Source organism: Thermobia domestica, chromosome 3, assembly GCF_964235325.1.
Source record: "Thermobia domestica chromosome 3, izTheDome1.hap1.1, whole genome shotgun sequence".
Classification (NCBI taxonomy): Eukaryota; Metazoa; Arthropoda; class Insecta; order Zygentoma; family Lepismatidae; genus Thermobia; species Thermobia domestica.
In genome coordinates, this window is record NC_137456.1 from 131,979,632 (window position 1) to 131,995,343 (window position 15,712).

Genomic DNA, 15,712 nt, shown 5'->3' on the forward strand with positions numbered 1-15,712 from the left:
TTCTTTTTAAATTTGTGATACAGCTTTTGTGCATGCGCACATACATTTTTTTCAAACTAACTATATTAATTTTTTACTAACAGCATGATTTTGTTTTGCTTATTTCTGTAAGCATTAAAAAATTATTTTACATGCTTTGCACGCTTTTAGTTTATTCCTATGCTATTTTTATTTTCATTTATATTATTTTTTTGCACTAATCTACTAACATTTCTTTGCACACATTGCATGCAGCTCTGACTTTGTTCTATCCGATGATGATCTTCCACCTCCTCCAACTAACCCTTCATTGCTCCGTCGGGGGTCTGAACCAAAAGTTACCTTTGAACGGAGAAAGCACACCCCACCTGCTGATTTAGATAGAAGAAGTAGCATTCAGACTGGCATGCGTAGAAGTGCTTCACATCAACAACTTGTTGAGTACGTAATTTATAAAGAGTATTATTTTTTATTAATATTTTATGTTTACGTATACTCAATGTTTATTAACAACCTTTAACTAGAATTGTTTAGTGGTAGTGCGGATGCTGTAACAACTAACTACATACAGTGTTTCCGCTGTGTATAAAATATATATATTATGTGTGTGTATAATGTCTATAATATATATATATATATATATATATATATATATATATATATATATATATATATATATATATAATGATATAATGATATAATCATTAACTGTGTTGAGTACTTATGCCATCTTTGTTTTAGCCCATTGATTTATATAGGGAATTATGAATTCTTCCCTTTTCTTTAAAACAAACTGGGTTTTTAAAGGTAGGGAATTATGTATTCTTCCCTTTTCTTTGAAACGAACTGGAATTTTAAAGGTTTGATTTTAATGATTTTTTTCTTCAATTCTAGATAAATGTTCTTACTTCGTGAAAAATTAAATTTTGTGATAAAGTTACTTCATATAAAATTTAATATTTCACGAAGTAAGGGACATCTAACTAGATCTGGAGAAGAAATCACTAAAAACAAATCTTTAAAAACACTATTCATTTTAAAAGAAAACGGAAGAATAATTCACCTAAAGTAATGGACCAAAAGATAAATTTGGTGCTGGTAGGCTACATCAATGGTTCTGAATCAATGTGTCGCGGCACACTGGTGTCAGGCAGCCCCCTATGGTGTGTCGCGAATTTTTTGAATTTAATTTAATGAGTTAAAATCGATACAGACTGTACCAATCAACACCTTCAACGGTAGCAATAATGTTCAGTGCTATATAGTCATTATAAAAACTAATTCACTATTATAATAGATATTATTATTAATAATAATAATAATAATAATAATAATAATAATAATAATAATAATAATAATATTATAATAATAATAATATCAAACAAGTGTGTTTGATCATTTTTACTTATATGCACCCGGCAACACTAATATTCGTTTCTATGGTGGTGCTATTTAAAGCAAAAGGTATACAAGAACAATTCTTGAACTATTCAAGACCTGGAAACGAACATTTGCAGTGCCATTGAGAACATTAACACTTCTAATCTTCGTAAAGTTACTGCAAACCTGGTGAAACAAGTGAACCAGTGTTTGAATTAAAACAGGGGACACTCGCAGCATCCGCTGTAGAGCTGGTAACTCATTTCTGATAGTAGCAGTGTTGCCAGGTGCATGCAAGTGAACGTTTTTATCATGATAATATCAAAATTTGTTTTTCATTACTTCCGGGAATTGCATAATGTAGGCAGATCCTTAACACACTTTTTGATGCACTGAAATATCAGCAAAGTTGCCAATTCAGTGTGTTAATTTATGAAAACTACGATTTCCCTAGTTACCTCTTACAGAGGCCTCATCCGATTAGTTATCGGTGGAAATTAAATTCTTTTTTCTGATCCATAGTTTCCAAGATACTCCAACTAAACAAACTGAAAATTAACGACAGAACATTCATACGTATGAGTTATGAGTCAATTTACATGTTTTGCAAAAAAAAAAAAAAAAAAAAAAAGATTTACACCTTCGGTTACATCTGGCAACACTGTGTAGTTCCTAGTGTACTTCAATCGTTGCTTCCTAGTTTAAAAATATATGCATAAACGTGGCTTCATTTTGGTATAACCATTATTCGTGTATCACTTCAGGTTCAAAAGTTCTACTATCCCAAACACAGGGTTGCATTGTATATTGGACACCCTGTATTTTTATTTTTATTTTTTTTTAAATAAATGGTAATATTTGTTTCCAAGATATTTCATGTTATGTAAATATTTGAGTCTCCTACAATTATGATATCATAAATTGAGCACTCGGATTTCCGTCCTATAAGGAGAGGCATGAAACAATGATTAGTTCTTCTATATAGTATTTTATAAATATTAGTCTTACCAGCAGACTTACTAACATTGTTTGGAGATAACCATCGAGCTATCTTCGAGGTTCTTATTTCTTCGTTACCTCCACACCGTAATCGCAGTATGGTTGTCCTAGTGTTTATACTTATTTTTTAATTCCCTCTTATGTATTTATCTCCTGTCTTTGTCATTTAATGCGTTCTTTCTTTCAAGTTCCAGTGACGGTCCCAACATGTATTTGACTTTTTTTATTTTTCTATTTTTTTTTTTTTTTTTTATCTTTACTCTTCCCGCTTAGCTCCAGCAAAAGATTATTAATATTCCACTGTGTTATTAATTTTACCCTTGTACTTTTTACACTATGTTCGCATGTTTTCTATACAATTATAGACTTTTTTGACTGACTCGTTACTGAATTTTACCCATTGACAACTGCAAAATGATTTTTGCAGTACAACTCACTCAATCTCAATATCTTAATCTTATAAACACTATATGATTCATTTTTTAAACTTTTTATATATCTTACAGTCTTTAATTATTCAGTAAATTCAAAATTGTACGGAAAAAGTTCAATTATGCGAAATATTTACCAAAACGTAATGGCAGAAAACTTGTTGCTTTAGAGTGTTTCTAATCAAAATAATTTCAAAGTTTAGGTTAATTAAAATTCTAAGCATACACATTCATTTTATGAAATTAATATTTACCTAATTTATACGCCTAAATTAAGACACTAATGAAATCATTCTGAATATTTCTGGTTACTATGATAATTTAAATACCTTCTGACTACGAGTTTACATAAATAAACAAAAAAGAACTATTTTTTCCATCTATAATAGTTATTGATATTCTTGGTGTTCGATAAATATTCTTTTAGGTTCATACATTAAATATATATATTGAACTTCTTGAAATATTTTCAAAATTGTAGCAAAACATTTTTGTGAAGCCTGAACCAACAAAACATACCAAGAATCAAAGTAGCTAGTTAAAAATCATAGCTGTAAATGATATGGATCATTATGGTGCATTACAATAATAACGGTTGAAACAATACCCTGTATACAATAATAAAATTATTTTCTTGCTTTATAAAATCGTATTGATGATAGTAAAAGTAATTTAAAGTATTAGAAATCAAATTGAAATGTTTTTATTTCTTTACTTTAAAAAAAAAAATCCAAACACATCTGTGACTTGAAATAACACTCCACTTTTTGCAGTTGTAAAAGAAAATTTGCTCATTTTCATAAATCAATGTTTATATAAAATGTGGATGCTAGGCGACTCGATTTTCTACTAAGCAAGAAAATTCGGTTTGAAAGTTGATTTTTATGTGAGTTGTTTCATATTCGATTAATTAAACCAAAATTAGTATCGATCTTGCACAACAGTCTCTAGGACGTCGAAGGACATGGCCAGGATCGGTAGCAGGATGTTGTAATCCAACTTTCGGAGGCGAAACAGTGTGGTGGGGAATGGTCTATACCGAAGGTTGATCGTGCATGATAGTCTGTGGACTGGACTCAAGCCCCAGTCATGATTCAAAGTTCACTTTAATAGTAGGTCCGTCCTTCCTATCCTTGGTGTTCCATAAGGAAGTCAAACTTAACTTGACGAACATATTTCTTCTTTTCCCCCTCCTCTCGCCTTTTTATTGTTCATATATTTTCTTGTAGAACAATAGTGTTAAGAATAGCTACAGTTGTGAAAAATGTGCAAGTAATATTGATGAGAGAACAGTAACCTAAAGAAATAGGTCATATTCAAGAAATAATTTAAAAGATTTTCCTTCAATGGTGGGAATTGCACAGATCTTAGTCTGTACATTCAAACGAAAACATGTAGAGTTGAAATAAAAGCTTATATTGTCATAAAAGAAGTGTTATTAGTAATAATAATCTGATGAGTTACTAACAATAATCCAACCTTTTCTACATCGGCAGCATTCGGGTCTATATGAAAATCAAAATATATTTCACTCTTTTTAAAAAAAAATAATCATTCACAATAAGGTTTAGAAATATCTGAGATTAAATAAACAGCTCGTTACGATCTATTTATACTTTTGACAGTGATGGTACTTGTTAAGTATGATTACTTTTCGTATCTAAAAGAAGTAAGGTATTATTTCAACTAACTCTACAATCAACTAGTCATGGGTGGATCCAGGGGGGCGATCGGGACGATTTTCTCCCGAGAAGAGGAAACTTTCTTATTTTATATATAAATAAAACTCATCCCAGAGTTTGGAGCTCTTAAAAGCTCCCCTCCCCAGAAGCCCGTCCTGGACCCGCCCCTGACTAGAGTTAACCAATGAATGTCGATACTACTGTCTTTTCACTATTAATCTTTATTTGGCTTATACTACTATATCAATCCATTCATCTATCACTACACACTTCCAATTAAACAGGAACCATCCTGTATCCCAAAACTATTCCCATAACTTCAACCACACTTGCATTACTATAAATCTATAAATCCTTTCTTGAACGTACATACACAACTTAGTTATGCTCTTCATTTGTTTCTACAATGTCAGATTATTTACACTCCCAACTGTATTAATAAAATGACAAAAGTCATATTAGTAACAAAAGTACAGAATATTACTCCTTATTTTCACGGAAAGAAAAAAAAATAAAAGGTAGGAAACCAGTTACAATCAATATTTCCCTTTTCTTAATGTAATGACAGAATATTAGGGTCTGAAGAACACAAAACAGTCAATTTAAGATGCATATCAATATAAAAATTATTTACGTATATTGCAGTAACACTTTAAACAAAAACTAATATAAATTTACGAAGGTAAGCTAATAAATCCATTAATTTTCAGCAAACGCAGTGACCCACTTACCTGGAAGTTGGTTGAAGAACCTGAAGAAAGTTCTCCACCAGCCTTAGTACGAGCCTTGTCATCCAGCTCCGTGTCAGGTTCTCGCTGTGAGGACCCACGTGATATTAAAATATACCTCAATCTAGTAGGGCATAGTAAATTAGGCTGTGGGTAAGTATTCTTGTTGAAGATTTTTCTCAATCTAAAATATTAAATTTTTGGACATATAAGATGATATATATATATTTAAAAAAAAAACTAAGTGTTGCTAAATTCTAAGGTATATCATTTTAAGTTGTTTTAGTATGAATTGAATAATGTTTTGAAAAGTAAGCTTAAGGAAATTCGAATCACGATCTTTCTTATGCTATCTGAGTTGTATCAGCAATATATTTCAACATTATAAAAAGTATCAATTCAGTTATTTAAATTAATTTATTTCACTGGCTATTTAATGAGCATAGGCATTTTGGCCAAATATCACCTATATAAAATTATTGTAATTGTAATAATTTATGGAGATCGTTAGACTAGTATATTTATAAACATACGAGGTGCATATCAAACTTATGTGCTGTTTTGACTTGTCCGAATAAAAGTGTAAGTAAATCAATACGTGAATTGACTTTAAGGTGTAAGTACTCCTACGCTAAATTTGAATCTTCTGATTAATGGTTCTTTGTACATTCGTCTCTAAAATAAAGCTGTTTTGGTACCGTTCTAAACTAATGGATTTCACTGTGGAGAGCAACGTGTTATGATAAACTTTTTGCTTGCTTGTAGTGAAAAAGCTGTCTATATTTATCGACATAAGATATTTATGGGTGTATTATTCTTGTCGATACGGATTCACAAATTTACAAGCGAAGGGATATTATCTAAAAGTATAAACGCTTAATTTGTGTCACAACCACAGAAAACATCTTTCGTCTGGAGACACTGATCAGTAGGATGAAAGGTGAGCAGTTGAGCACAACAGTAACTTTAAAGACCACGGTACTGTCGAAAAAAATTGATATACCTCTCCAGTTGACCAAGATTAGTTTGCTAATGTTAAGTCTTTCGACAGTGGGATGAAGAGGTCTCCTGTATGTTAATTGTCAGCGGTTTTCTAATAAGACCCTGTGCAAGCAATAGACAATTGTTCGAATCTGTAATCAGAAGGGATGAAACATTTATTTCTCTCTTTAATCCAGCAACAGTCAGTGCGACAACATTAACCAAACCCCTCACCGTCTTAGTAACTCAGAATTGCAATATCAATAGAATAAGAATATGGGACTTTTTCCTCATACACTCTACCTACCCAATCCTATCTCCAGTGACTTTTCTCGGTTTGCAAAACTGAAGGATTCATTGCGGGACAGACGTTTTGCGTTCATAGAGCTCTTCAAAGTGCCATTTTCTATTTCGAAAACAGATTCTCTCCCCCACAGTTACATGACTTTCCAGATGCATTTGATAGTTGGGTTAAAATCGAAGTGAACCGAAGTGTAGAAATAAAAGGGGATTATACTGAAAAGTGTTAGGAAGACATAATTCGAGAAATAAACACTTCGTTTAAAATGGGAAAACTGTAGGTAATTTTGTCGTGCACATCGTGTGAATTAAGGTCATTTATTTTCGTGCTAGCTTTAAGCTTAATTTTTTAAAAACTAAATATTAATCGCAGGCCTATTCTAAAATTTTCATAGTAATATGTTAAAGAACTAAGTTGTGTTTGCTTAAATTTCATTGGTTCTTACGCGCTAATATATATTAATATAGATACACCAAAATGTATTTCTTCTAGTTTAACGACTCATGTTTAGACTAGAAAATACCTACACATTACACCATAAACCGTATTTTAGTACAATCAAAATATAAATTTATATATGAACTTAGCAAAAAAAATCCCAGATTTCCATATTTTAGATAGAAATCTTGTCTTGCTAAAAGAGTTTCACTATTATTTCCACTAAAGCATAAGTTCACAAGAATCTAAAACTTCATTTATTGTTGAGCTGAGCTACCAGAAAAAATATTTTATTTAACGGACCAAGACCAAGCGCTTCTGCATATGTACACTCACGTCCAAAATTATTGTCGCATGTCTATAAATATGTTGATATAGGAATATAATTTGATAACAAATTCGCCCGGTATTTCTTATAATGTTAGTATCTGTATAATCGGGAAAGACATGTATGTGGCAAATTTCATGTCAAAAGAGCCGTAAATAAGAACAATAAAACAAAAATAAAATTTTGTTGTCCACTTAGCAACATTTTGTTTTACTCATTCTAATTTTCGTATTTATAATTCTTTTCCTACGAAATTTACCACAAATATACATTTGCCGATTATACATATAGTATCAGTATTAAAAAATACCCTGCAAAATGATTATCAAATTATATTCTTACAAGAAGACAGTTATAGATATGCAACAATCATTTTGGACATGAGTGTACATGAATATGATGCATATGACAAAAGTTTTTAAATATGAAACTTATTTTAAATAATTGTCAAAAATACGTGAAATATCGAAGTTTATTTTAATGTAAAAAATTATGAACAAGTTGCAATGTTTGCATCGTACATATTATGTAAATATACATAAAATGTATCTTATTTTATTTTCGTAAGCTCATCTCTGTTTATATATTTAACATACAAAAAGTTAAAGTATGTACAAAAATTCTAAATTTTTCACATAGTATAAAGTAGTATAAAGTCCACATAATAATATATCTGGAAGATGGAACTTTGCTTGGCGGGAAAAATGTTGAGCCAGTTAGTTCACTTTCTCGGACCCGAAAACTATCCACTCACTCCATTTAATGAAAATTATTATTCTCCCCCGATACAAGTTCCCCAAAGTCTCGTCCAAATGAGTTTTTATTTATTTATTTATTTATTGACAAATACCATCAATGATGTAGTCATTGCACAGACAGGAATTATCAACAATTCTGGTATCGACAATTAATCAACCAAACCATTCGACTGTTGTACGATCTTATATAATTGGGATCAATGTAAATCGTATTGCGCTGGAATGTTAAAAAAAAAAAAAAAAAAAAAAAAAAACTATTTGATGTTACTAATCTAACTTTCTTTTACGATAGTAAAAGTTTTAAAAAATCATCGGTAGACTGCTTCTTAATATTATATTTATTTTCAGCATATGCAAAGGACCTGAATGGAAACCTGGCATATTTGTACAATTTACAAAGGAGGGTGGTTTAGCTAGAGAAGCTGGATTAAGGCCAGGGGACCAAATACTGGAGTGTAATGGCACAGGTTTCGACGACATTCATTTTAGTGATGTAAGTATCTTATTTTTAATAACATATATGTAAGCTTTACAACTAATTAAATTAATTTCTTTCAATAAAGAATTAGTTGTTCATTCAACGGTAAAAGACTGTGTACCGTCCAAAAAATTAAAAAAAAAAAAAAAAAATGAAATTTTCACCATGGCACGACGAAGAGACTCGCCACACATTGCGGAATAAGAAAAGGGATTGGAAACTGTGACTTGCATTCCCAAAGAAACATTCGTATCTACAGGGACTTTAATGACATAAAGCGTCACGCAAAAAACTGCTGAGGTGCAAATACCTATGGACTTTCAGAAATTGCAGACACCAGCATCAACAACCCTAAACAATTCTGATCTCTTTTCAGGTCTAGGTCTAAAAGTTCTACCACTTCTTGTAATATACAATGGGGACTCAAGTGCAGAAAATAAAGAAATAACACCATTTTTAATTAATTCATTTGTAACAAATTCTCAAATGCAAATACACCATCCACTTTTCTCCCTGTTCAGTCTGTTTGCTCATTCACGTTATCTCGAATATTTACCACCCCTCGAGATTGGATCACTCTTATCGTCTCTCCCATCTGAGAAAGCCTCAGGCTTGACAATATAAGCTCGAGATCTTTCTACGTTTCACAGCATCTATTATCCCCCCCCTCCCCCGTTTTCACTCATTTTTAACAGATGGTTCATAGAAGGCTATTTTCCTCTTCTTGGTAAACAGACCATATCATTCCCATCTATCCGAAAGGTAGCGTGTCATCCTTCAAGTCTATCTCGCTTCTCTTAAACACATCTATCGTCTACGAGAAAATTATCAATAACAGACTTTACAAATCCTCTCCCTATATTAAAGCCTATATAGTTTCGTGTCAAATAGCTCTTGCCTTACTAATCTCAGTAAGATGCTTAATCATGTTGTAAATAGTGTTTCCAACAATGCACAATTTGACACAATCTACTTCGATTTATCTAAAGCCTTCGATTCCATTAACTATCCTTATGTAATTTACAAAATCTCCAATAGACTTGGTATACATGGGCTACTTTTTGTTGATTAGCTACCTACAAGATTGCACCCAGAGAGTCATCTTGGCCGGATTGATTTCTAACCCTCTGCCTGTAACATCCAGAGTAGAACAAGGAAGTGTACTGGGACCACTCTTATTCATATTGTACATGGATGACCTGGCTAGTGGCTTCAACTTAACTTCCAGCAGAATCTTATTTGCAGACGACTGCAAAATCTTCAAGGAACTGAACAGTACACAGGACTCGGAGCTACTTCAAAACGATATATATATATATTCCTCTTGGTGTAACAATGTCTCCTAAAAGTAAATTCTGATAAGAGCAGATCCAGAATATTTTTCCTGAAGAAAAATATTGTACATACCTCATACAACATATATGGTTCGCCCATCACGAGAGTCAATAATCAAGAATATCTGAGTTACTTTTGACACAAAACTAACTTTTACAGAACTTTAGAACACTATTACTAGGCAATAGATGCGCATCCTAGGACTTATGTACAGATAGAGAAATACGGAACATCTCTTCCTTAGCACCGTTCTACAAGACAATTTCTTCTAAAGTGGAATATTGTTCACCTGTCTGGACAATGGCAGCCCCTACAAACCGATCCCGGTTAAACTTAGTTCTAAACTTTTTCCTTACTATAGTACGTTTCAGAGTACTTCACACACTTGCTATGACAAAACACGAACTGTTACGAACATTAAATATTCAACTACCGACACTTGTCATAAAATCAGTGACCTCAAATGTCTGTATAAACTCACACATGGTAAACTCAGGTCAGAATTGCTAGTGTTAGAATTGTATTTCCGAATTCAACTCAGATATACGTAACACTTGTCGTCTTTATATAGTACGACCTAGACTTTCAATAATTCAACTTTCTCTGTTCTACAGGCTTCCTAAGTTATACAATGAAATGCCACATATACCCGTAGATTTATTTAATTCTTAAGCTGCATATAACTCTGCACTACGACTGGATACACTTTTAATCAAACTTTAAACTGTATCTGGAATTATGTTCGTGAATAAAATAAAAAATAATGGTCCGTCCGTCCCTTTATTTAAATATATATATATATATATATATATATATATATATATATATATATATATATATATATATATATATATAGATAGATAGATAGATAGATAGATAGATAAATAAATTTGACTATCATAATTTAAAAACGTTTAATTTCCACACATGACTAAAAGTAGCAATCTCGCTTAGAATTTTAAATCTCACTTTCACCACTTGAAAACATTCTTAGTGTAGTGGAATTACGTTACTCTATGACGCCATATTGAAATCGTGAATTAGGAAATAGTCTTAGGCTGTCAGTGTACTTAAACCTGAATGTAGAGTAGAGGATGAATACACATCATCATCTTAAACCAATTGGATATCTACAGAAGATTTTAGGAGTTGTTTATAAAACTTGGATATCGCTAATTATTGAAACACTTGTTTATGATTCTGTAATTACTCTAATTCCAGTGAATGACGAATCGTCTACAAGATTACATAGCCTCCAATGTGTTGATATATAAAGTACAGAAATATAATCTCATTTCCAAGTGATTTATGTAAATTACGGAAAACTGTACAAAACTTTATCTAACTGCAGAGTTACCGACGAAATTAATTACAAAGGTAATTAACTGTATAGAAACCTACAGAGAAATGTTATTCAAAAGTAATCAAGCCTGTGATGAGGATTTAAGACTCAAAGGATGGTTTGTAAATTTTGTAATTTTGTGTGAAAAAAGTCTAGTGTAGAACAATCAAAATTTAAGGGACTGCTTTTTATTTCGAATCAACTTAACCCTACTTTTCGTTAAAGTTCTTTTTACTTTAAATTCTTCTACTTCTTTCTTTAGGTTCATGTTTTTTTTCTCAATACTACGTATTTTTCTTTTATATTTAATAGGCTGTAAATTTGTTGAAGTCGTCCAAACAGTTAGAATTAATAGTTCGCAAAGGAGCTGGTCAGGATTTGTTTCCAGGCGAATCCTCTGGCTACAATAGTTCAGCGAGTAGTGTCAATGGCGATGGAGGAGATCAAAGTCCCAGTTGGGAAGAAAAGAAAAGATTGTCAATTGTTAAAGAAGAGGTGCAAGAAGAAAGGTATTTAGTGTGATTGTTATTGTCTAACTGATAATTTAATATTTTTAAGATTTTTATGTGTAAATTTACTTTACTTCTGAGGGAGAATACATGTTATTGTCTGTACAAATCACCATCACCATGTTCAAAATTTTAGTTTTTTTTAATTATATGCCTTTAACGGTTTCATTTAATTTTATATTATACAGTATATATATATATATATAATTAAATGAAACCGTTAAAGGCATTGCAGACAGGTATATAATATTATAAAATTGAAACCTTTTTTTGTTTTGTTTCGTTTATTTTGAGTTAAGCGTATCCTTTATAGCACTGAGACTATATGAGACGTAGATCTCCAGTGTAATGTGGAATTCGCACACATTGAAATTGGTGATTTTTTTAAACAATAATTTGTGAAAAAATTAATGGATACTTATATATATCTGGAAAATGGAGATCTAAGTCTCATATAGCCTCAGTGCTATAAAGAATGCGCTGAACTCAAAATAAACGAAACAGAACAAAAAGGTTTCAATTTTATAATGGCATTAAAAAGAAAATAGAAAAGAAAAGAAAATGTGTAATGGCTATTAAAATTTCTTCTTGGACGTAGTTTCAAATATCTTACACAACAATAGTGTCAATTTTCATTACGTATTGATATCTTTTGTGAATGTGATTAGTGTATAAATGTGTTAATATATAGTACATTATACATACGTAAATGCTACAAATTTAAAAGTTTTATTTTTGTTTTATATCGCTGAATTTTTATAAGAGTTTACAAAGTTGGAAAGAAATACATACAGCCCTAACATTAGTTTTAAAGTGTAGTTAGCTACTGCATAAAAACGAAAGTTAGTGGAAGGAGAAGCAAATAAATTAAATCACATGTAGAACTCAGAAATTCATAGAACCTCCCTGTAGCTTCATCGCTACGTCCTTCTCTTTTGGTAAGTATGCTTACAGATTGAACTCTGGAATATAAATACGAGTCCCATTTTTATAACAAGTTTCGTTCTTCAGGAGTTAGTTGTTATATAAAGACGTAAAATATTGATTGATTGATTGATTGATTTTGAGTTTTACGTCCCGTTCAGCAGCGAGGCTATATGAGACGTGGACCTACTGATTAACGTGAAATCCGAACCACATGAGCTCCCGCCGGGAATCGAACCCGGGTCTCCCGCACCAAAGGCGCGTACGCTAACCGCTTAGCCATGAAGGAGCTCGACGTAAAATATAATTAGAGATCTACAATATATATAATATATAAGGCATGCCCAACTAAAAGTGGGACTGAGGTTGGAGTGCCGTTATTCCCAGTGGTACAACTTTGCGATTTTCCTGGTAGATAGCAGTGTATGTCAGAAGAAATTTGACATATAGTGGATAGGATCTATGTGATGGTGTAGTAAGTTTTGTCATAGACTTGAGTACAGCGGGCATGCCACGACCAGGTCAGGCACATGTGGTCGTCACGGATGAATCAATTGTTGCAATGGACGCCCTTGTGAGGGAGAATCTCCGAATAACAGCCTGGGAGATTGCAGACTGCCTGTCTGTGAGCAAGGGAACCGATGAAGTGCGAGAAACAGTTGAAGAATGGTTTCGAACGCAACCCGTGACTTTCTTTGCTGATGGTATCCATAATCTCGTGGATCAATGAGACGTCTATCTCAACCACCGAGGTGATTATGTATAGACAGTAATGTTACACAGATCGTGTCCCCTAACACTTTTCAATTTATAATATACTGTACCTGTGCATTAAAACTAAATAAAGCTTTGCTTAAATGTATCAGTCTCACTTTCATTTGGGCATGCCTTATACATATGTCACTCAATATTGAGATAGAACAAAACACAAGAGATAGTCGCGAAGCTTCGCTCGCAAAATTCCAATATAATTTCAGCTCATGGTATCACCTTTTCAAAGACTGCAATAATGTGTTATCTGATATCTTAAATAGTTTCATGGTTTCATTTTGAGCCGCTAACAAGTTGTTCAAGCAATCGCGCATTCATCAAGTACAATTTCAAGTACTCTTACATGATGATCTAATGATAAATGAATATGGTTAACCTTAACAAGCTTTACTTAACGAATTACATAGCAAAAGAACACATGCTGCTACTACTACTCAATACAAAGATAATATTGCATTCGATCACTAATGTTTTCTTGATGTTCAAATTTTACTCAGACATTTCTAGAACTCTTTTCTCCGAAAAATCTTTAATCTAAAAAAAAATCTTCATAATAATATACCTCTGATTTCAAATAGCGAAACATCCTGTAACTTGTTTGAAGAATTAGATAATGTACTACAATTCGCCACTCACTGCATGTGTTTATAATTTGTAATATTAGAAAAGTGCGTAAGGCGTGTATCTTATCCCAAAAACACTATAAACACACTACATAATAATCTAACTAATACTGTTTTGATATTGTAAAATATAGGCTATATTTTGTGTGGATTTGTCAACTAGAGTGTATACCATACACATATAAATACCATCAGAATGGCAGAGGAAAATATTGTTCAACAAAGCTTTTACTTTGTTCTTCCAAGATTTTCTTTCAATATTTTAATATTCCAGTATTTTCCAACACCTATATATTTTAGTATGTTTAATTTTTGGTGGATGAAAGAATAAGAAAAGAGCTTATTTATAAAGCATATTTCGACATCGTCTATTTTCAAGAAACTCAAAACTATTATTAAATTGATATTTTTGAACTCATTTTATGCTTCTGTATCCTTTGTGCTGGACAAACACCGTGCTCGTGGGTTTTCTTGGGGTTCTCCCGTTCCCTCCCACTTTCTTCATTCCACCATTTCACTCATCTCTCATCATCACCGTCTCCTTTAGCCTAACCGGCATAACCATGGGACGTAAAACTTAATTTCATTTATATGCTTCTGTATCCTTAGAAATAATGAAATAATGAGTATTACATGTGAACAGTCATTAATTCGAGTTATTTATTGTCCCATCTCTTTATTATTACTGTGTTTTATTCATTAAACAATTTCCTTGACGTCAGTACAGCATTACGTTCAAGATACTAGGGCAATTTGATATTAAAATTCCCCGTATTATTGAAGATTTTAACACAATTGCCATTAAAGTATTATACATTAAATATTTGTAGTGGTTTACTCTTTGTGTAAAAAGAAAATTAATTTCTAAAGCTATTTAACATTGTAGCTCAACTTATTTGCATATTAGACATCAGTGTTGGACGCTTGGTTCGACTGACCCTGCCCACAGATACCCTTTACTTCCTGTGCTACTCATCATCCTATTATGTTCATTTTTGTGATCAACGAATATGCTCAGAGAGTGCTATTTGCAATACGAGGTCTTAATTATTGCATGTTTGAATCGATAGAATCACAAGATGTAGTGTAAAAATAATCACTAAAAATGCTAGGTACGAAAAGTGTTTCAGGAAAAACTTAGCAATACGTATTTGCAGATTAAAAAAAATAAAATATAAAACCTATTAGAATAATAGTATATATTCTAAATGCCTTGATGGAAGTTTTCGTGTATCGAAGATGGAAGTTGTTGGTTTGGGTAAGTTAACTTAAAGTGCAACTGGTTAACCTAAAGTGCAACTGGATAAATTTGAGAAAATTTGACAAGTACTGAGAACCTGTAAATATCAAGTAGCAGTATAAAAAGTGAAAGTATTTATTTTTTATGCTATGATATATTAATATATAATAAAGTAAAATAAAAAATATTTACCTTTGTACGTTGTGATTTTTTTTTTCAACCAATATTTCAGTTACTATTTGGATGTTACTTTCTTCAACAGGCGTGAATTCGAAGAAAATCGAGAGCCTCAACTGTAATCACGTTCCTATTTTCCCAGGACTCTTGTGTCCAATTCCTGCGTCTCTATTTTTTCCTATATATACTAATGTGGCTTTTCTCCAATCTTAGTATAAATAATATGAAAAAGCAGTAAATGTTATGGTTTTTAACAGAAACCTCCAATATTTACAACTTCCTTTAGTTGCATCCATGTTTCAATGTTG

The 15,712-nt window shown here is 31.9% G+C and overlaps 1 protein-coding gene across 8 annotated transcripts in view; it reads left to right on the top strand.

Moving 5' to 3' along the window:
• LOC145680743 (uncharacterized) overlaps nt 1–15,712 on the top strand; it is a 488,043-nt gene that overhangs the window by 399,184 nt on the left and 73,147 nt on the right. For 7 of the 8 annotated variants that reach the window (XM_081751705.1, XM_081751706.1, XM_081751709.1 and 4 more), the window contains 4 exons: nt 235–420; nt 5,182–5,352; nt 8,354–8,498; nt 11,473–11,669. In XM_081751705.1, the coding sequence (XP_081607831.1) occupies nt 235–420; nt 5,182–5,352; nt 8,354–8,498; nt 11,473–11,669 (699 nt within the window). The remainder of the gene's footprint in view (nt 1–234; nt 421–5,181; nt 5,353–8,353; nt 8,499–11,472; nt 11,670–15,712) is intronic. The other variant, XM_081751710.1, reaches the window with a different exon arrangement.